This window comes from Cherax quadricarinatus, chromosome 36 (genome assembly GCF_038502225.1).
Source record: "Cherax quadricarinatus isolate ZL_2023a chromosome 36, ASM3850222v1, whole genome shotgun sequence".
Taxonomy (NCBI): domain Eukaryota; kingdom Metazoa; phylum Arthropoda; class Malacostraca; order Decapoda; family Parastacidae; genus Cherax; species Cherax quadricarinatus.
Window position 1 is genome coordinate 31,528,581 of NC_091327.1, and position 22,016 is coordinate 31,550,596.

General features: G+C 38.1%; 1 protein-coding gene across 1 annotated transcript in view; it reads right to left on the reverse strand.

Moving 5' to 3' along the window:
* Nucleotides 1–19,544, reverse strand: part of epsilonCOP (coatomer subunit epsilon) — an 88,397-nt gene extending 68,853 nt beyond the window's left edge. Inside the window, exons 1-5 of the mRNA XM_070091632.1 lie at nt 19,522–19,544; nt 19,232–19,351; nt 10,324–10,487; nt 4,187–4,339; nt 3,904–4,039 (exon numbers count right to left, since the gene is read on the reverse strand). Coding sequence (XP_069947733.1) covers nt 3,904–4,039; nt 4,187–4,339; nt 10,324–10,487; nt 19,232–19,351 — 573 coding nt within the window. The 5' untranslated portion in view covers nt 19,522–19,544. The remainder of the gene's footprint in view (nt 1–3,903; nt 4,040–4,186; nt 4,340–10,323; nt 10,488–19,231; nt 19,352–19,521) is intronic.
* Nucleotides 19,545–22,016: the final 2,472 nt, after the last annotated feature.

Below are 22,016 nucleotides of genomic sequence, written 5' to 3' on the forward strand. Positions count from 1 at the left end.
GTCCAACTGTAGATCTAAGTTGTTATCACTAGTGCTCCAAACGTAGATCAACGTTTTATTTTTCCTGCCTCCAAATTTGACATGTGGCCTAAGATGCCTGGTCAGCATAGAATGGGTCTTAACCCTTTGACTGTCGCAAGCCCCTTTCTGAAACTGTCATTCTATGTCGAAAAATTTTGGGAAAAAAAAACAAATTAATTTTTCTTGTGAAATGATAGAGAATCTTTTCCCGATGGTAATGACACCAAAAGTATGAAATCTGATCGAAAACTCACGGAATTACGCTCCTACGAAGTTAGCGGTCTCGGCAACATATATGCATCGGCAATTTCGCCGACTTTGAGCTTTATTTTTGGCCAATTCCATTGTTCCAGTTGACCAAACTCATAGCTATTTCTTTAGAACTCCATTTTTTCTATCAATTGAGTACAAGAAACTGCCAATTTACCGATTTGAACTACCCAATAAAGTGGTCAGAAATTGGCAATTTGGCCAATTTCACGCAAATTAAAAAAGATGCCAATTTCAAAATAGGGTCCAGAATAAACAATGTAGACATTCTTGGCACTAAAATAACATATCCTCTGTTCATTAGTCATATGTCCCTAGGCCCCTCTTATATTACTATTGCTTTCTATTTTGACTTTTTATTCATACAAAAAATAGAAGATTTACTGTTATGCAAACTACTGCATTATTGTAAAAATGGTATAAATAATATCAAAGCACTAGTGAAAGAAAATTAGACTCCCCAGTTGATGTGTATTGGACATGTGGTGTGATTTGCTTACTCTTGAACATTGGTAAAAATCGAACATTTCTGTTAATTTGAGCTCAATTTCAAGGTCGTTTTCATCGTGAAACTAATCAAAATCATCTCTATTTCTGTAATATATTTTCCTTTCTATCACATGAGACCATGAAAACGAGAATACAACAATAAATACTATACGAAAATACACCTCAAAGTCGGCATTTTAATCCCCAAAAAAACGGTCAGTTTTTGTTTCTCATTATGCACTGCGTGCTGCAGGATTTTTTTATATGGTGCACAATGACCACACAGACCCATTCTCTCACATGTGGGCCTACCAGCTTTCTCCTGCTTGATTTAAAGCTGCAAAAACTTATTATTATTTTTTTTTTTTTTTTTTTTTTTTTTTTTTTTTGCAAAAATTGTTGAGTATATACACATCCAAAACACTGGCTCATAAGACGTATATGTACGACCAAAACAGTCAAAGGGTTAACACTCAGTGTGTGCAATATTAAAAAAATCTGGGACCACTTAGTACCTTATGGGAGCATGAGTTCAATTGAGCACCAGCTAGAGCAAACCAGGGATTCAATGATGTCATGTCGCATTAACACTCCCATTTTAAGAAGAAAGTGATGTTGACTCTGAGTTTAGTGACTTTGAGATGGATGTGTCCACAATTGGTCAAGAAAATGTCAAAAACCTTGACAATAACCCATATGCTACATCCTCTAGTAATATACCTACAATTGAGGTTAGGCTTCTTGGGCGGTAATTTGACGGTAACGACTTGTCCCCGGCTAATGTAATTCCTATTTTTAAAGCAGGGGACATGTCATTACCGTCAAATTACCGCCCAATAAGCCTAACCTCAATTGTAGGCATATTACTAGAGGATGTTGCATATGGGTTATTGTCAAGGTTTTTGACATTTTCTTGACCAATTGTGGACACATCCATCTCAAAGTCACTAAACTCAGAGTCAACATCACTTTCTTCTTAAAATGGGAGTGTTAATGCGACATGACATCATTGAATCCCTGGTTTGCTCTAGCTGGTGCTCAATTGAACTCATGCTCCCATAAGGTACTAAGTGGTCCCAGATTTTTTTAATATTGCACACATTGAGTGTTAACCCAGTAAGAGTAGGTCTTAGACAGGGATGTGTAATGTCACCATGGTTGTTTAATATATTTATAGATGGGGTTGTAAAAGAAGTAAATGCTAGGGTGTTTGGGAGAGGGGTAGGATTAAATTATGGGGAATCAAATACAAAATGGGAATTGACACAGTTACTTTTTGCTGATGATACTGTGCTTATGGGAGATTCTAAAGAAAAATTGCAAAGGTTAGTGGATGAGTTTGGGAGTGTGTGTAAAAACAGAAAGTTGAAAGTGAACATAGAAAAGAGTAAGGTGATGAGGGTATCAAATGATTTAGATAAAGAAAAACTGGATATCAAATTGGGGAGGAGGAGTATGGAAGAAGTGAATGTTTTCAGATACTTGGGAGTTGAAGTGTCGGCGGATGGATTTATGAAGGATGAGGTTAATCATAGAATTGATGAGGAAAAAAAGGTGAGTGGTGCGTTGAGGTATATGTGGAGTCAAAAAACGTTATCTATGGAGGCAAAGAAGGGAATGTATGAAAGTATAGTAGTACCAACACTCTTATATGGGTGTGAAGCTTGGGTTGTGAATGCAGCAGCGAGGAGACGGTTGGAGGCAGTGGAGATGTCCTGTCTAAGGGCAATGTGTGGTGTAAATATTATGCAGAAAATTCGAGTGTGGAAATTAGGAGAAGGTGTGGAATTAATAAAAGTATTAGTCAAAGGGCTGAAGAGGGGTTGCTGAGGTGGTTTGGTCATTTAGAGAGAATGGATCAAAGTAGAATGACATGGAGAGCATTTAAATCTGTAGGAGAAGGAAGACGGGGTAGGGGTCATCCTCGAAAAGGTTGGATGGAAGGTGTAAGGGAGGTTTTATGGGCAAGGGGCTTTGACTTCCAGCAGGCGTGCATGAGCGTGTTCGATAGGAGTGAATGGAGATGAATGGTATTTGGAACCTGACGATCTGTTGGAGTGTGAGCAGGGTAATATTTAGTGAAGGGATTCAGGGAAACCGGTTATTTTTATATAGCCAAACTTGAGTCCTGGAAATGGGAAGTACAATGCCTGCACTCTAAAGGAGGGATTTCGGGATATTAGCAGTTTGGAGGGATATGTTGTGTATCTTTATACATATATGCTTCTAAACTGTTGTGTTCTGAGCACCTCTGCAAAAACAGTGATTATGTGTGAGTGAGGTGAAAGTGTTGAATGATGATGAAAGTATTTTCTTTTTGGGGATTTTCTTTCTTTTTGGGTCACCCTGCCTCGGTGGGAGACGGCCGACTTGTTAAAAAAAAAAAAAAAAAAAAAAAAAAAAAAAAAAAAAAAAAAAAAAAAAAGCCTAACCTCAATTGTAGGCAAATTACTACAGTCAATTATAGCTGATAATATAAGAAGCCATCTCGATAGGCATAATTTGATTAATGATACTCAACATGGATTCACCAGGGGCCGTTCCTGCCTAACTAATTTATTAACTTTCTTCAGTAAGGCTTTTGAGGCCATTGATCATGATAAAGAATTCGATATTGTTTATTTGGATTTTAGTAAGACTTTAGATAGAGTACCACGTCAGACACTACACCTGTTTGAAGAGGTAAATTAATGTCCTATAACCTATGCCCTAAGTAAAGAGAAACAATTCTGGAATGTGTAATACATGTTCAGCAGGCTGGCTGATTGACTTTGGCTGTCTCTATCTCCATCTGTCTGTCTCTGTCTATCTCTGTCTGTATCTCACAAGTACACATAAATACAATTATACATAATGTAAATTACCTAGAATAACCCAAAAAATTCAGACAAAGTGCTATACTGTGCTTGTACATATAAGGCATAATAAGCATGACTGGCAAGTAACACGCATTTTCACTTGTTCAGGAGTCAGACGTGACTATTCTGCAACATGTGTAATACCTGTTGGCTCATGAGTGACTCTGAGACAGAGACACAAACAGAGAGACAGAAAGAGAGACAAGTGGTTATATGGGTCCAGGCTTGTCACTTCTGTAAACTATGAGACACACTTCACACTAACCGTGGCTATGTGGGTCCAGGCTTGTGCCATTTGGGTCAGTGTAGCATCATCATCTTTCTCCTGTAAAGTCTTCAGTTCCTTCCGAGCAGCATCCACACGTTCCATCTTCAAGTATGTCTGAACTATCAGGGCTCGACTGAGGAGTAGAACAACAATAAAACAGAAATTTTTAAACGCAAGTAATTTCACTGGTTATTATATGCTTCTTATCTTGAAATCTTTTGTTTAAGAAACATAAACTGCTACTGACTTAATAGAACATTTTATTAAGTGCCACATTTACCATTCAAGTGCATCAGACTGGTTAAGAACTCTGAGTGCTGCCTCATAGTTTTCCTCATGAGAGTAGATTGTTGCTGCTACCACCAGCAAGGCTATGTTGGTCAGATCAACATTTCCACTCAGTTGTGATTCAACGTCGTTCACAATCGTTGTCCTGTTAAAGGTATTAGTGTTTAATAAATTTATATACAATACAGGTCGGCCATCACTAAACCGGCATCACTGGGACATGTAGTGTGCCGGATTAGTGAGTTTGCCAGATCACAGAGTGGTTAGGTTAGAATACACTTAATTAACCTATCAATAAAGACTCTTTCTGATACATCTTCCTCATTTTCATCACTTTCTCCTCCACTGGCTTGCTGCTGTAGATTTACAATTATCTGTACAATTTCTGAGTCAGTATTATGATGAAATTTGAAATTGTGCTAGCCGAAATTAGTGCCGGATTACTGATGGAACCGGATAACTGACTGCCGGATTAGTGATAGCCTACCTGTACCTGCTCCTTGTTGCAGCTCTCAAGAAAGAGTTTAAGCTCTGTACCCTATGTCCTGTATACGTAGCATGACCAGTAAAATTGTGAATATTATGCACATAATTATGAATATTATGTTTGTTGGACTATGTATTGGTAGATAAGACTGTTGAGTAGACTTCAGAATGTACATGTTTATAGAGGGGCCACAGATATATCATATCACTTTTTAGTTGTAGCTACCGTGAGAGTAAAAGGTAGATGGGATACAAGGAAAATAGAAGCAGCAAGTAAGAGAGAGGTGAAGGTGTATAAACTAAAAAAGGAGGCAGTTAGGGTAAGATATGAACAACTATTGGAGGATAGATGGGCTAGTGAGAGTATAGGGAATGGGGTTGAAGATGTATGGGGTAGGTTTAAGAATGTTGTGTTAGAGTGTTCAGCAGAAGTTTGTGGTTACAGGAAAGTGGGTGCGGGAGGGAAGAAGAGCGATAGGTGGAATGATGATGTAAAGAGAGTAGTAAGGGAGAAAAAGTTAGCATATGAGAGGTTTTCACAAAGTAGAAGTAATGCAAGGAGGGAAGAGTAAATGAAAAGATACAGAGGTTGCGAGAGTGGTGAAGCAGTGAAAAAAGAGAGCAAATGAGAGAGTGGGTGAGATGTTATCAACAAATTTTGTAGAAAATAAGAAAAAGTTTTGGAGTGAGCTTAATAAGTTGAGGAAGCCTAGGGAACAAATGGATTTGACAGTTAAAAATAGGAGAGGAGAGTTATTAAATGGAGAGTTAGAGGTATCGGGAAAATGAAGGGAATATTTTTAGGAACTGTTAAGTGTTGATGAAGATAGGGAAGCTGTGATTTCGTGTATAGGGCAAGGAGGAATAACATCTTGTAGGAGTGAGGAAGAGCCAGTTGTGAGTGTGGGGGAAGTTCGTGAGGCAGTGGGAAAAATGAAAGGGGGCAAAGCAGCTGGGATTGATGAGATAAAGATAGAAATGTTGAAAGCAGGTGGGGATATAGTTTTGGAGTGGTTGGTGCTATTATTTAATAAATGTATGGAAGAAGGTAAAGTACCTAGGGATTCGCATAGAGCATGCATAGTTTCTTTGTATAAAGGCAAAGGGGATAAAAGAGTGCAAAAATTATAGGGGAATAAGTATGTTAAAAACAGAGTAGGGGAGTTAGTAGATGGGGAGATGGAGGTATTAGGTAGATGGCGAGAATATTTTGAGGAACTTTTAAATGTTAAGGAAGAAAGGGAGGCGGGAATTTCATGCACTGGTCAGGGAGGTATACCATCTTTTAGGAGTGAAGAAGAGCAGAATGTAACTGTGGGGGAGGTACGTGAAGCATTATGTAGAATGAAAGGGGGTAAAGCAGCTGGAACTGATGGGATCATGACAGAAATGTTAAAAGCAGGGGGGAATATAGTGTTGGAGTGGTTGGTACTTTTGTTTAATACATGTATGAAAGAGGGGAAGATACCTAGGGATTGGTGGAGAGCATGTATAGTCCCTTTTATATAAAAGAAAAGGGGACAAAAGAGATTGTGAAAATTATAGAGGAATAAGTTTACTGAGTATACCAGGAAAAGTGTACGGTAGGGTTATAATTGAAAGACTTAGAGGTAAGACAGAATGTAGCATACATTGAAGCATATATGAGAACAGTATTTAGATAAAGGTAGGGAAGTTTTTATTGCATTTATGGATTTAGAAAAGGCATATGATAGAGTGGATAGAGGAGCAATGTGGTAGATGTTGCAAGTATATGGAATAGGTGGTAAGTTACTAAATGCTGTAAAGAGTTTTTATGAGGATAGTGAGGCTCAGGTTAGGGTGTGTATAAGAGAGGGAGACTACTTCCCGGTAAAAGTAGGTTTTAGGCAGGGATGAGTAATGTCACCATGGTTGTTTAATATATTTATAGATGGGGTTGTAAAAGAAGTAAATGTTAGGGTGTTCGGGAGAGGGGTGGGATTAAATTATGGGGAATCAAATTCAAAATGGGAATTGACACAGTTACTTTTTGCTGATGATACTGTGCTTATGGGAGATTCTAAAGAAAAATTGCGAAGATTAGTGGATGAGTTTGGGAATGTGTGTAAAGGTAGAAAGTTGAAAGTGAACATAGAAAAGAGTAAGGTGATGAGGGTATCAAATGATTTAGATAAAGAAAAATTGGATATCAAATTGGGGAGGAGTAGTATGGAAGAAGTGAATGTTTTCAGATACTTGGGAGTTGATGTGTCGGCGGATGGATTTATGAAGGATGAGGTTAATCATAGAATTGATGAGGGAAAAAAGGCGAGTGGTTCGTTGAGGTATATGTGGAGTCAAAAAACGTTATCTATGGAAGCAAAGAAGGGAATGTATGAAAGAATAGTAGTACCAACACTCTAATATGGATGTGAAGCTTGGATGGTAAATGCAGCAGTGAGGAGACGGTTGGAGGCAGTGGAGATGTCCTGTCTAAGGGCAATGTGTGGTGTAAATATTATGCAGAAAATTCGGAGTGTGGAAATAAGGAAAAGGTGTGGAGTTAATAAAAGTATTAGTCAGAGGGCAGAAGAGGGGTTGTTGAGGTGGTTTGGTCATTTAAAGAAGAATGATATGGAAAGCATATAAATCTATAGGGGAAGGAAGGCGGGGTAGGGGTCGTCCACAAAAGGGTTGGAGAGAGGGGGTAAAGGAGGTTTTGTGGGTGAGGGGCTTGGACTTCCAGCAAGCGTGCATGAGCGTGTTAGATAGGAGTGAATGGAGACGAATGGTACTTGGGACCTGACGATCTGTTGGAGTGTGAGCAGGGTAATATTTAGTGAAGGGATTCAGGGAAACAGGTTATTTTCATATAGTCGGTCTTGAGTCCTGGAAATGGGAAGTACAATGCCTGCACTTTAAAGGAGGGGTTTGGGATATTGGCAGTTTGGAGGGATATGTTGCGTATCTTTATGTGTGTGTTGTTTAGGTAAGACACTTCTATCAATTTTGCTGTACTCGACTGAAGAAGCCTACTGTGTAGGCGAAACGTTTCGAAATAAAGATACCTAACTGTTGCATGTGTGTCTTACCTAAACAACCTGTCGGTATTTTATACCATTTTATTGTTCATCTTTATATGTATATGCTTCTAAACTGTTGTATTCTGAGCACCGCTGCAAAAACAGTGATAATGTGTGAGTGTGGTGAAAGTGTTGAATGATGATGAAAGTATTTTCTTTTTGGGGATTTTCTTTCTTTTTTGGGTCACCCTGCCTCAGTGGGAGACGGCCGACTTGTTGAAAAAAAAAAAAAAAAAAGTCTGTTGAGTATACCAGGTAAAGTGTATGGTAGAGTTATTATTGAAAGAATTAAGAGTAAGACAGAGAGTAGGATAGTAGATGAACAAGAAGACTTTAGGAAAGGTAGGGAGTGTGTAGACCAAGTGTTTACAGTGAAACATATAGGTGAACAGTATTTAGAAAAGGCTAAAGAGGTTTTTGTGGCATTTATGGATTTGGAAAAGGCATATGACAGGATGGATAGGGGGGTAATGTGGCAGATGTTGCAGGTGTATGGTATAGGAGGTAGGTTACTGAAAGCAGTGAAGAGTTTTTATGAAGATAGTGAAGCTCAGGTTAGAGTATGTAGGAGAGAGGGAGATTATTTCCCAGTAAAAGTAGGCCTTAGACAAGGATGTGTGGTGTCACCGTGGCTGTTCAATATATTTATAGATGGGGATGTAAGAGAAGTGAATGCGAGGGTCTTGGCAAGAGGTGTGTAGTTAAAAGATAAAGAATCGAACACGAAGTGGGAGTTGTCACAGTTGCTCTTTGCTGATGACACTGCTTTTGGGAAATTCTAAAGAGAAGTTGCAGAGGTTGGTGGATGAATTTGGTGGGGTACGTAAAACAAGAAAATTAAAAGTGAATATAGGAAAGAGTAAGGTGATGAGGATAACAAAAAGATTAGGTGATGAAAGATTGGATATCAGATTGGAGGGATAGAGTATGGAGGAGGTGAATGTATTCAGATATTTAGGAGTGGACTTGTCAGCAGATGGGTCTATGAAGGATGAGGTGAATCACAGAATTGATGAGGGGAAAAGGGTGAGTGGTGCACTTAGGAGTCTGTGGGGTCAAAGAACTTTGTCCATGGATGCAGAGGGAAATGTATGTGAGTATAGTTATACCAACACTCCTATATGGGTGTGAAGCATAGGTGATGAATGTTGCAACAAGGAGAAGGTTGGAGACAGTGGAGATGTCATGTCTGAGGGCAATGTGTGGTGTGAATATAATGCAAAGAATTCGTAGCTTGGAAATTAGGAGAAGGTGCAGGGTTACCAAAACCATTATCCAGAGGGTTGGGGAGGGGTTGTTGAGGTGGTTTGGACATGTAGAAGGTAACAAAACAGAATGACCTCTAGAGTGTATAAATCTGTTGTAGAGGGAAGGTGGGGTAAGGGTCGGCCTAGGAAAGGTTGGAGGGAGGGGGTAAAGGAGGTTTTGTGTGCGAGGGGTTTGGACTTACAGCAAGCATGCATGAGCGTATTTGATAGGAGTGAATGGAGGCAAATGGTTTTTAATATTTGACATGCTGTTGGAGTGTGAAAAAGTAACATTTATGAAGGGATTCAGGAAAACCAGCAGGCTGGACTTGAGTCCTGCAGATGGGAAGTACAGTGTCTGCACTCTGAAGGAGGGGTGTTAATGTTGCAGTTTCATAACTGTAGTGTAAAGCACCCCTCTGGCAAGACAGTGATGGAATGAATGATGATGATAGTTTTTCTTTTTCGGGCCACCCTGCCTTGGTGGGAATCGGCCAATGTGTTAATAAATAAAAATATGCACATTAAGGAAATTTAAACCTTAGAATATGAAAGGAAGGTGCGTTGCTTGGAATCTGAATGAGAGATAATTTTAAGAGCTGATTTCTGCTAAGTAACAATGAGTTTAAGGTGATTAGCTGTTGCTGATCCCCATGCATACCCCTCAAGGGAGGTTCCTTGATGCTGGTGAGGGGCTCTTAATCTAGAGAAATGGTTCTGTGCTCTGGTTCCCTGAATTGAGCCTGAATACCTTCCATCCCCCCCCCCCCACATGTGCTGTATAATCCTATGGGTTTAGCACTCCCCCATGATTATAATAATAATTCCCATGTACAAATACCCTAAGTGAGGCATGGATAGATTAGTGAGTAGTACAAAGCAAGCAGGGATGCTTGGGGTCCATAACAGCATATTTCTGAGACAATGACCATGGTTTTGAAATATTATTTTAGAAACATTCTGTATGTTTGAGTGCTGAATTTTAATTTGTTGTCAAGAATTTATCTTCATCCTGCCTTTCAATAGGAGTATTGTTTAATAATAATACATGTATCTTTATTTACTACAAGTACATGTACATGGTATACAGGCCTAGCTGATATCAATGACATACATGTACTGTACTACTATATAGAAAGCCGCTCATTATGCTGAGTATTTCGGGCAAATTAGGTCAGTTTTATGCTTATCATTGTTGATTTTGCAGATGTTCTAGTTATCCAGTCCATCATTTTCCTTGTGCTTGTTATAATAACAATGATGCAACATTGTTATATAATTTTAGTATACCTCTATTCTTTATAATATGCAATGTAAGATCATCATTGGAGGTTAACACACTAAAGACTGACCTGTTTTCTGGAGACTGCATATAACATGCTAAGAGTTTAAGAGCTTGGAGAGGAGCTGCTGCAGATGGTTTAATTTCACTCTGGACAACACCATACTTGCGCTGACCTATAAGGGCTCGGTAAAGAAAGACATCTCGTTCTTGACGTAGCTCGGGTGTGCTTGGCTGAAAAGGCAGAACGAGTGAGTGGTGTGTGCTTACATGGTGTGAGTGGTGTGGTGTGTGCTTACGTAGTGTGAGTGGTGTGGTGTGTGCTTACGTAGTGTGAGTGGTGTGGTGTGTGCAAGTACCTGGAGTATACCTTGAGGGAGTTCCAAGAGTCATGTTCAGTTACAATACAGTTCCAAAAGTCAAGGTCCCCGTGGCCCAGTCAATGATCAGACCTCACAGTAGGTCAGGGCCTGATCAACCAGACTGTTACTGCTGGCCACACGCAAACCGACATACGAACCACAGTCCAGCTAGTACTCAGGTACTACCTTTAGATGCCTGTCCAGCTCCTTCTTGAAGACAGCAAAGAGTCTACTGGTAATCCCCCTTATGTATGCTCAGAGGCAGCTGAACAGTCTTGGGCCCCTGACACTTGTGTTCTCTTAGTGTACTCATGGTACCCCTGCTTTTCATTGGGGGGATGTTGCACTGCCTGCCAAGTCTTATGCTTTCGCTTGGAATTTCTCTATTCTCTCAGAGTGGTTGTTTTGCATATTCTGACATCACCTGTTTACTGTGATCTTATTGCATATGCATATGCATATATATATATATATATATATATATATATATATATATATATATATATATATATATATATATATATATATATATATATATATTTTTTTTTTTTTTTTTTTTTTTTTTCAACAAGTCGGCCGTCTCCCACCGAGGCAGGGTGACCCAAAAAAAAAAAAAGAAAATCCCCAAAAAGAAAATACTTTCATCATCATTCAACACTTTCACCACACTCACACATTATCACTGCTTTTGCAGAGGTGCTCAGAATACAACAGTTTAGAAGCATATACGTATAGAGATACACAACATATCCCTCCAAACTGCCAATATCCCAAACCCCTCCTTTAAAGTGCAGGCATTGTACTTCCCATTTCCAGGACTCAAGTCCGACCATATGAAAATAACCGGTTTCCCTGAATCCCTTCACTAAATATTACCCTGCTCACACTCCAACAGATCGTCATGTCCCAAGTATCATTCGTCTCCATTCACTCCTATCTAACATGCTCATGCACGCTTGCTGGAAGTCCAAGCCCCTCACCCACAAAACCTCCTTTACCCCCTCTTTCCAACCCTTTCGAGGACGACCCCTACACCTCTTTCCTTCCCCTATAGATTTATATGCTTTCCATGTCATTCTACTTTGATCCATTCTCTCTAAATGACCAAACCACCTCAACAACCCCTCTTCTGCCCTCTGACTAATGCTTTTATTAACTCCACACCTTCTCCTAATTTCCACACTCCGAATTTTCTGCATAATATTTACACCACACATTGCCCTTAGACAGGACATCTCCACTGCCTCCAACCGTCTCCTCGCTGCTGCATTTACCACCCAAGCTTCACATCCATATAAGAGTGTTGGTACTACTATACTTTCATACATTCCCTTCTTTGCCTCCATAGATAACGTTTCTTGACTCCACATATACCTCAACGCACAACTCACCTTTTTTCCCTCATCAATTCTATGATTAACCTCATCCTTCATAAATCCATCCGCCGACACGTCAACTCCTAAGTATCTGAAAACATTCACTTCTTCCATACTCCTCCTCCCCAATTTGATATCCAATTTTTCTTTATCTAAATCATTTGATACCCTCATCACCTTACTCTTTTCTATGTTCACTTTCAACTTTCTACCTTTACACACATTCTCAAACTCATCCACTAACCTTTGCAATTTTTCTTTAGAATCTCCCATAAGCACAGTATCATCAGCAAAAAGTAACTGTGTCAATTCCCATTTTGAATTTGATCCCCCATAATTTAATCCCACCCCTCTCCCGAACACCCTAGCATTTACTTCTTTTACAACCCCATCTATAAATATATTAAACAACCATGGTGACATTACACATCCCTGTCTAAGACCTACTTTTACCGGGAAGTATTCTCCCTCTCTTCTACACACCCTAACCTGAGCCTCACTATCCTCATAAAAGCTCTTTACAGCATTTAGTACCTTACCACCTATTCCATATACTTGCAACATCTGCCACATTGCTCCTCTATCCACTCTATCATATGCCTTTTCTAAATCCATAAATGCAATAAAAACTTCCCTACCTTTATTCAAATACTGTTCACATATATGCTTCAATGTAAACACTTGATCTACACATCCCCTACCCACTCTGAAGCCTCATTGCTCGTCCGCAATTATATATATATATATATATATATATATATATATATATATATATATATATATATATATATATATATATCTGCAAAACAACCACTCTGAAAGAATAGAGAAATTCCAAGCGCTTTCGTGACTACTCACATTATCAAGGAACTGTTTACTGTGATCTTATTGCATATATATATCTATATATATATATATATATATATATATATATATATATATATATATATATATATATATATATATATATATATATATATATATATATATATGTATCTATATATATTTTTTTTTTTTTTTTTCAACAAGTCAGTCGTCTCCCACCGAGGCAGGGTGACCCAAAAAAAGAAAGAAAATCCCCAAAAAGAAAATACTCTCATCATCATTCAACACTTTCACCACACTCACACATTATCACTGCTTTTGCAGAGGTGCTCAGAATACAACAGTTTAGAAGCATATACGTATAAAGATACACAACATATCCCTTAAAACTGCCAATATCCCAAACCCCTCCTTTAAAGTGCAGGCATTGTACTTCCCATTTCCAGGACTCAAGTCCGACTACAGTGGACCCCCGGTTAACGATTTTAATCCGTGCAAGAGGGCTCATCGTTATGCGAAATAATCGTTATGCGAATGAATTTTCCCCATAAGAAATAATGGAAATAAAATTAATCCGTGCAAGACGCCCAAAAGTATGAAAAAAATTTTTTTTTACCACATGAAATGTTAATTTTAATACACACAAACTGAAAAAGGCATTCACAATTACATGACACTTACTTTTATTGAAGATCTGGTGATGATTGATGGGATGGGAGGAGGGGAGAGCATTATCTTCTTACTGTTTAGAAGGGGAATCCCCTTCCATTAGGACTTGAGGTAGCAAGTCCTTTTCTGGGGTTACTTCCCTTCTTCTTTTAATGCCACTAGGACCAGCTTGAGAGTCACTGGATCTCTGTCGCACAACAAATCTGTCCATAGAGCTCTGTACCTCCCGTTCCTTCAAGACTTTCCTAAAATGGGCCATAACATTGTCATTGAAATAGTCACCAGCACGGCTTGCAACAGCTGTGTCAGGGTGATTTTCATCTATAAAGGTTTGCAGTTCAACCCACTCTGCACACATTTCCTTAATCTTTGAAGTAGGCACAATGGATTCCACAACTGGCATAGGCTTCTCAGGGTTAGCCCCAAACCCTTCAAAATCTTTCTTAATTTCCATACTAATTCTCACCCTTTTTACCACAGGGTTGGCACTAGAAGCTTTCTTGGGGCCCATGGTCACTTATTTTCCAGAAACAGCACCGAAAACACTGTAATAATACGAAATATTCCGAGTGTATGCTTGGATGTTACCGCGGAGGCTGGCTGGTAAACAATGGGACGGCCGGCACATGTGAGGGCACATTGGACGCGTCTCGGACGAAAATCGGTAAGCGGGTTTTTAATCGGTATGCGCGGCAAAAATTTTGCGATAAAAGTAATCGTTATGCGGAAAAATCGCTATGCGATGCCATCGTTATGCGGGGGTCCACTGTATATGAAAATAACCGGTTTCCCTGAATCCCTTCACTAAACATTACCCTGCTCACACTCCAACAGATCGTCAGGTCCCAAGTATCATTCGTCTCCATTCACTCCTATCTAACACGCTCATGCACGCTTGCTGGAAGTCCAAGCCCCTCGCCCACAAAACCTCCTTTACCCCCTCTTTCCAGCCCTTTCGAGGACGACCCCTACCCCTCTTTCCTTCCCCTATAGATTTATATGCTTTCCATGTCATTCTACTTTGATCCATTCTCTCTAAATGACCAAACCACCTCAACAACCCCTCTTCTGCCCTCTGACTAATGCTTTTATTAACTCCACACCTTCTCCTAATTTCCACACTCCGAATTTTCTGCATAATATTTACACCACACATTGCCCTTAGACAGGACATCTCCACTGCCTCCAACCGTCTCCTCGATGCTGCATTTACCACCCAAGCTTCACATCCATATAAGAGTGTTGGTACTACTATACTTTCATACATTCCCTTCTTTGCCTCCATAGATAACGTTTCTTGACTCCACATATACCTCAACGCACAACTCACCTTTTTTCCCTCATCAATTCTATGATTAACCTCATCCTTCATAAATCCATCCGCCGACACGTCAACTCCTAAGTATCTGAAAACATTCACTTCTTCCATACTCCTCCTCCCCAATTTGATATCCAATTTTTCTTTATCTAAATCATTTGATACCCTCATCACCTTACTCTTTTCTATGTTCACTTTCAACTTTCTACCTTTACACACATTCTCAAACTCATCCACTAACCTTTGCAATTTTTCTTTAGAATCTCCCATAAGCACAGTATCATCAGCAAAAAGTAACTGTCAATTCCCATTTTGAATTTGATCCCCCATAATTTAATCCCACCCCTCTCCCGAACACCCTAGCATTTACTTCTTTTACAACCCCATCTATAAATATATTAAACAACCATGGTGACATTACACATCCCTGTCTAAGACCTACTTTTACCGGGAAGTATTCTCCCTCTCTTCTACACACCCTAACCTGAGCCTCACTATCCTCATAAAAGCTCTTTACAGCATTTAGTACCTTACCACCTATTCCATATACTTGCAACATCTGCCACATTGCTCCTCTATCCACTCTATCATATGCCTTTTCTAAATCCATAAATGCAATAAAAACTTCCCTACCTTTATTCAAATACTGTTCACATATATGCTTCAATGTAAACACTTGATCTACACATCCCCTACCCACTCTGAAGCCTCCTTGCTCGTCCGCAATTCTATATATATATATATATATATATATATATAAATATATATATATATTTATATAGATATATATAGATATATATATATATATATATATATATATATATATATATGCAAAACAACCACTCTGAAAGAATAGAGAAATTCCAAGCGCTTTCGTGACTACTCACATTATCAAGGAACTGTTTACTGTGATCTTATTGTATGTATGTATGTATGTATGTATGTATGTATGTATGTATGTATGTATGTATGTATGTATGTATGTATGTATGTGTATATATATATATATATATATATATATATATATATATATATATATATATATATATATATATATATATATATATATATATATATATATATATATATATATGTATCTATATATTTTTTTTTTTTTTTTTTTCAACAAGTCAGTCGTCTCCCACCGAGGCAGGGTGACCCAAAAAAAGAAAGAAAATCCCCAAAAAGAAAATACTCTCATCATCATTCAACACTTTCACCACACTCACACATTATCACTGCTTTTGCAGAGGTGCTCAGAATACAACAGTTTAGAAGCATATACGTATAAAGATACACAACATATCCCTCCAAACTGCCAATATCCCAAACCCCTCCTTTAAAGTGCAGGCATTGTACTTCCCATTTCCAGGACTCAAGTCCGACTATATGAAAATAACCGGTTTCCCTGAATCCCTTCACTAAACATTACCCTGCTCACACTCCAACAGATCGTCAGGTCCCAAGTATCATTCGTCTCCATTCACTCCTATCTAACACACTCATGCACGCTTGCTGGAAGTCCAAGCCCCTCGCCCACAAAACCTCCTTTACCCCCTCTTTCCAGCCCTTTCGAGGACGACCCTACCCCTCTTTCCTTCCCCTATAGATTTATATGCTTTCCATGTCATTCTACTTTGATCCATTCTCTCTAAATGACCAAACCACCTCAACAACCCCTCTTCTGCCCTCTGACTAATGCTTTTATTAACTCCACACCTTCTCCTAATTTCCACACTCCGAATTTTCTGCATAATATTTACACCACACATTGCCCTTAAACAGGACATCTCCACTGCCTCCAACCGTCTCCTCGCTGCTGCACCCAAGCTTCACATCCATATAAGAGTGTTGGTACTACTATACTTTCATACATTCCCTTCTTTGCCTCCATAGATAACGTTTTTTGACTCCACATATACCTCAACGCACCACTCACCTTTTTTCCCTCATCAATTCTATGATTAACCTCATCCTTCATAAATCCATCCGCCGACACGTCAACTCCCAAGTATCTGAAAACATTCACTTCTTCCATACTCCTCCTCCCCAATTTGATATCCAATTTTTCTTTATCTAAATCATTTGATACCCTCATCACCTTACTCTTTTCTATGTTCACTTTCAACTTTCTACCTTTACACACATTCTCAAACTCATCCACTAACCTTTGCAATTTTTCTTTAGAATCTCCCATAAGCACAGTATCATCTGCAAAAAGTAACTGTGTCAATTCCCATTTTGAATTTGATTCCCCATAATTTAATCCCACCCCTCTCCCGAACACCCTAGCATTTACTTCTTTTACAACCCCATCTATAAATATATTAAACAACCATGGTGACATTACACATCCCTGTCTAAGACCTACTTTTACCGGGAAGTATTCTCCCTCTCTTCTACACACCCTAACCTGAGCCTCACTATCCTCATAAAAGCTCTTTACAGCATTTAGTAACTTACCACCTATTCCATAAACTTGCAACATCTGCCACATTGCTCCTCTATCCACTCTATCATATGCCTTTTCTAAATCCATAAATGAAATAAAAACTTCCCTACCTTTATCTAAATACTGTTCACATATATGCTTCAATGTAAACACTTGATCTACACATCCCCTACCCACTCTGTAGCCTCCTTGCTCATCCGCAATTCTACATTCTGTCTTACCTCTAATTCTTTCAATTATAACCCTACCATATACTTTTCCTGGTATACTCAGTAAACTTATTCCTCTATAATGATCAAAGAACATTAATAAACAACACAAACAAAACTAATAGACCATAAAAGTTCTAATAAACATTGCACCTAGGAGTAAACAAAGACATTAAAATAAATAAATAATTAAAAATAAATAAATAAAAATAAATAAATAAATAAATAAAAATAAATAAATAAATAAAAATAAATAAATAAAAAAAATAAATAAATAGATAAAAATAAGTAAATAAAAATAAATAAATAAAATTAAATAAATATATAAAAATAAATAAATAAATAAATATATATAAATATATATATATATATATATATATATATATATATATATATATATATATATATATATATATATATATATATATATATATATATATATATATATATATATATATATATATATATATATATATATATATATATATATATATATATATATATATATTTATTTATTTATTTATTTATTTTAATGTCTTTGTTTACTCCTAGGTGCAATGTTTATTAGAACTTTTATGGTCTATTAGTTTTGTTTGTGTTGTTTATTAATGTTCTTTGATTATTTTCCCTTGGATTAGTAAGTTTGTTTAGGAACAGGTACACATAAGTACATCATTATTAACATATATGTAAATTACCTAGGATAACCCAAAAAAAAAATCAGTGACTTATTTCCACTGGGGTCCTGGATATGCAACCTACAATAGTCAACTAACTCCTAAGTATATTTTTGTTTAGGCCTCAAACATAATTTGAAAGTTTTCAATGGTTTTATATAAAAAATTTTAATAGTATTTAACCTAGGAAAATGTAAGGAAGTGAAGAGAAGAGGTAAATAAATAAATAAATGTTTATTTGCTTGCATGGCTTACAATGTGTGGTTTATATATTTTTAAATGTTAATTACAAGAATGGCCTCTAGCATGCCTAGGCATTTCGGGCAGACTAATCCTAATTCTTACTTTTAATTGACACAGGTTGTGGAGCAGTACATTTTAATATATCTATCTGCATACTAGGTGGATTTATAATAATGAGGAAGTTTAAAACGTTTAACAATATTACAATTAGTAAATTTAGTGATGAGAATGGTAAGCCTTGACACGATACACTTTCTATTAAAGTTCCTATATTGGAGAGTTTCTTAGACAAACTTAGGGCTAACTTAAGATCTATTAGGCAATAGCTATATTAGGAATTTTATGTTTACAGTCGTTTGGGTGAATGGAAGTGTAAATTAGGGGGCATGACTAACATCTGTCTAACATCTAACATCTGAAGTACATATGTTCAATCCCAACCCGGATGGAAATGTTGGGTAGGTTTCCTTTTATTTGTTGCCCCTGTTCACCTAGCGGTAAGTAGGTACCTAGGTATAAGTCACCTTACACCTGATGCCCCTGTTCACCTAGCAATAAGTAAGTACCTGGGTGTTAGGTGACTGGTGTGGGTCGCATCCTGGGTACAAAAATAATTTGATTTGCCCGAAAAGTTCTGCATAACCAGGGACTTTCTCTATATTAGTATGTCACTGATGTCAACTACAGTCTGTATAAGTTGTATCAAATACTTGTAGAAATAAAGATTATTAGTATTATTACTTATAATTCGGTAAAATCAAGGCCTATCTCGGCATACCTGTAAACCAAATTGACAGGTCTACCAATTTATCACTACCTTTACTGAGACAATCATAAACTACGTTACCTGCAGTTTTTGCGCCTCATTTATACAATGTTGATAGTTGCCAATATAAAAAGAGTTTTTAACTTCAAAAAGTTCGTCGACTTCAGCCATGGTGACACTTGGCTCTGACAGGACTGCCATCTGAACACAATATTTTTTTGCTAATAAATCATTGATATTTTATCATTAATCTAAGCATCAACATGAGCACTATTATGATTAATTATAACTATTAGAAGGAAAATATCAAATTAAATTCATGATTTATGTCTTAAATTTGTGATAATTCTAATGATGTAAAGTTGGCCAACCTGATAGTTGACGTGTATTGTAATTTACCAAAACAATAACTAACTTACATTTTATCTAGCAAATATAAATAACATAAATATTGCCAAACCTTAATAAATATAATTCAATTATTATTTAACAAAATCGAAGCATTGAAAGTATTATAACTTTGTTTGTGGAGGATGTGTTGTCTTGGTCCTGGTGATGCAACTCATTATTATTATTATTATTATTATTATTATTATTGTTATTATTATTATTATTATTATTATTATTATTATTATTATTATTATTATTATTATTATTATTATTATTATTATTATTATTATTGTTATTATTATTATTATTATTATTATTATTATTATTATTATTATTATTATTAGCCGTGTATAAGGATGGGGTCCACCTCTGGTGTAAATTGTGGGACCCATATTATTATTATTATAATCAAAAAGAAGCGCTAAGCCACAAGGGCTATACAGCTGTGGGACCCACAGCCTCGGAGAAGTGGATAAAAAGGCTTCAAGGAAGAATATTTGGATTTCTTCCTGAAGCAGTTTGAATATTCCACTTCCCCTACCACCCCATCTTTTCATTCTTTTTTTTACCAATAGGAATATTTTATTACATAATATGGTACAGAAAATTTAAGAGATACATTGGTGATATAAAAGTGGCATATACGGTACATGTTGTTACGTGTGTATCACCGATTATAAGGCGAAAATCTCATCCAGCTCCTCAGAGCTGGGGCGTGTGCCTAAAATACAGCAGGCATTACCCCTTTGAACAGCCGCGCTGAGCCGCTGAAACAGAAAACTAGCTGCCCTGGGATCCCTAGTTACCCTGATGAGTCTTTTCTCAGCTTCTTAAGGAATTTAGATGCATTTTTTTTTCCATGAGCCAAGGGTCTCTGAGCCTATGGGAACAAACATATAATGATGGGCAAGTTCTCCATATTTTCTAGACTTTTGGGACTCCCTGAAGCTGGCAGCTGCCCCTCCTTCCTCCCTGGTGCATTGGAGATAAGTATCAGCCAAGGTAGATGCACATGTATAGTCCCACACCACCTGCTTCCCGTCTGTCCAGGCTTGAAGTGTGATACCATGTGGATGCTTCTGGCTGCCATCAGATCTGTATAGCTGGAGTGGCTCCCTTACTGCTGGGCATCCGGCTGTTGTGAGGCTCCTCTTGATAATGTTATTAACCTCCTCATGTCTTGCAATCTTTCCCTCGGATTTACAGCACACAAGACCATGGTACCCGAATCGGTCTGCTGCTTCACTGCCACAAATACACCTGTGTTCGGCGAGAATAGGGGCGGTAAGTCGAAGGGCAACACCGATGCGGATGGTCTGTGGGTCGAGGCGTGTGCCAAGGCTGGAGTTGGGAACAGCCAACAGAAAGTCCCCTGCATGAGGGGCTCTAACTGCCAGGAGGTGGGCTCTATCCTTCCCTGACACACTCTGAAGCATTGTTGAGGCTATATTTTCCACTATTGGGCCATCCCAGTACGATTGTTTGTAGTTGTTGGGGGGAGCAGGTCTGGTTTCAGAGCCCATTAGATTATCCCAGATCATGGCTCCGTCAATGAACTTTTGGTCTTGGACTCCAGTTTTGTCCCTAAGATGTTCAGGGAGAATCGCTGCTAAATGCCCTCTGGATGCAATACATGAGGACAGAAAAGCAGGTAGCGCAATCTGTGATGACTTGCGGACACTAATGCCTCCTAGTCTGACTGGAAGTGTAGCTTGGTTCCACTGCCCGTTTTCTAGAGTAAGGTTAAGTACTTTCGTAAAAATCTGCCTTAGGATACAGTCATATTCGTGCAGTATAGGGTTATCATAAGAAGGTGCACATCTTAGGAAATATGTCAACCTGGGCAGACTCAAGCACTTTGTGAGAAGGTAAAAGGCATCGTGGGGTGTCCAGATTGCCTATTCGTTGTTCCATTCTCCTTAACTCTTCCAATTTCTTCTTGAGAATTGTGTCAATGGCATTGCTTCCCAGAGGTACTCCTAGCAAGACCCTGTTTGTAGGGGCAATGACTACTGCTCCTGGCAGTTTTGATCTCACTGCATTAATCACTTGTTGACTGAATGAGATGATTTCACATTTGGATGGATTCAGGATGAGACCCCATTTCCTGTCCCCGTGTCATTACCTGTGTAAGATCATCTAGGAGGGACTCCTTTGTACCTGTTAGTGTGCCATTATCTAGGAACCAGATGTTTAGCTCACTGGTAAGTCTGATTGTGATTTCCCTAACTGCTATACAGAAGAGAAATGGTGCAAGAGGATCTCCTTGTTGGACACCCTCCGATGATGTGATTTCATGCTCTCCAAAGAGAAGCATTGATTCCTTGCTATACCCAGTTGAAACAAAAGGGAAGAGACCAGGGAAATGTTCTTGTATTGCTGCTAATACCACGTCTCTTTTCAGGAGATTAAATGCATTCTTGAAATCTAATTTTACCACTGCATTGTCCTCACGCAGGTTGTTGATATACGCCCT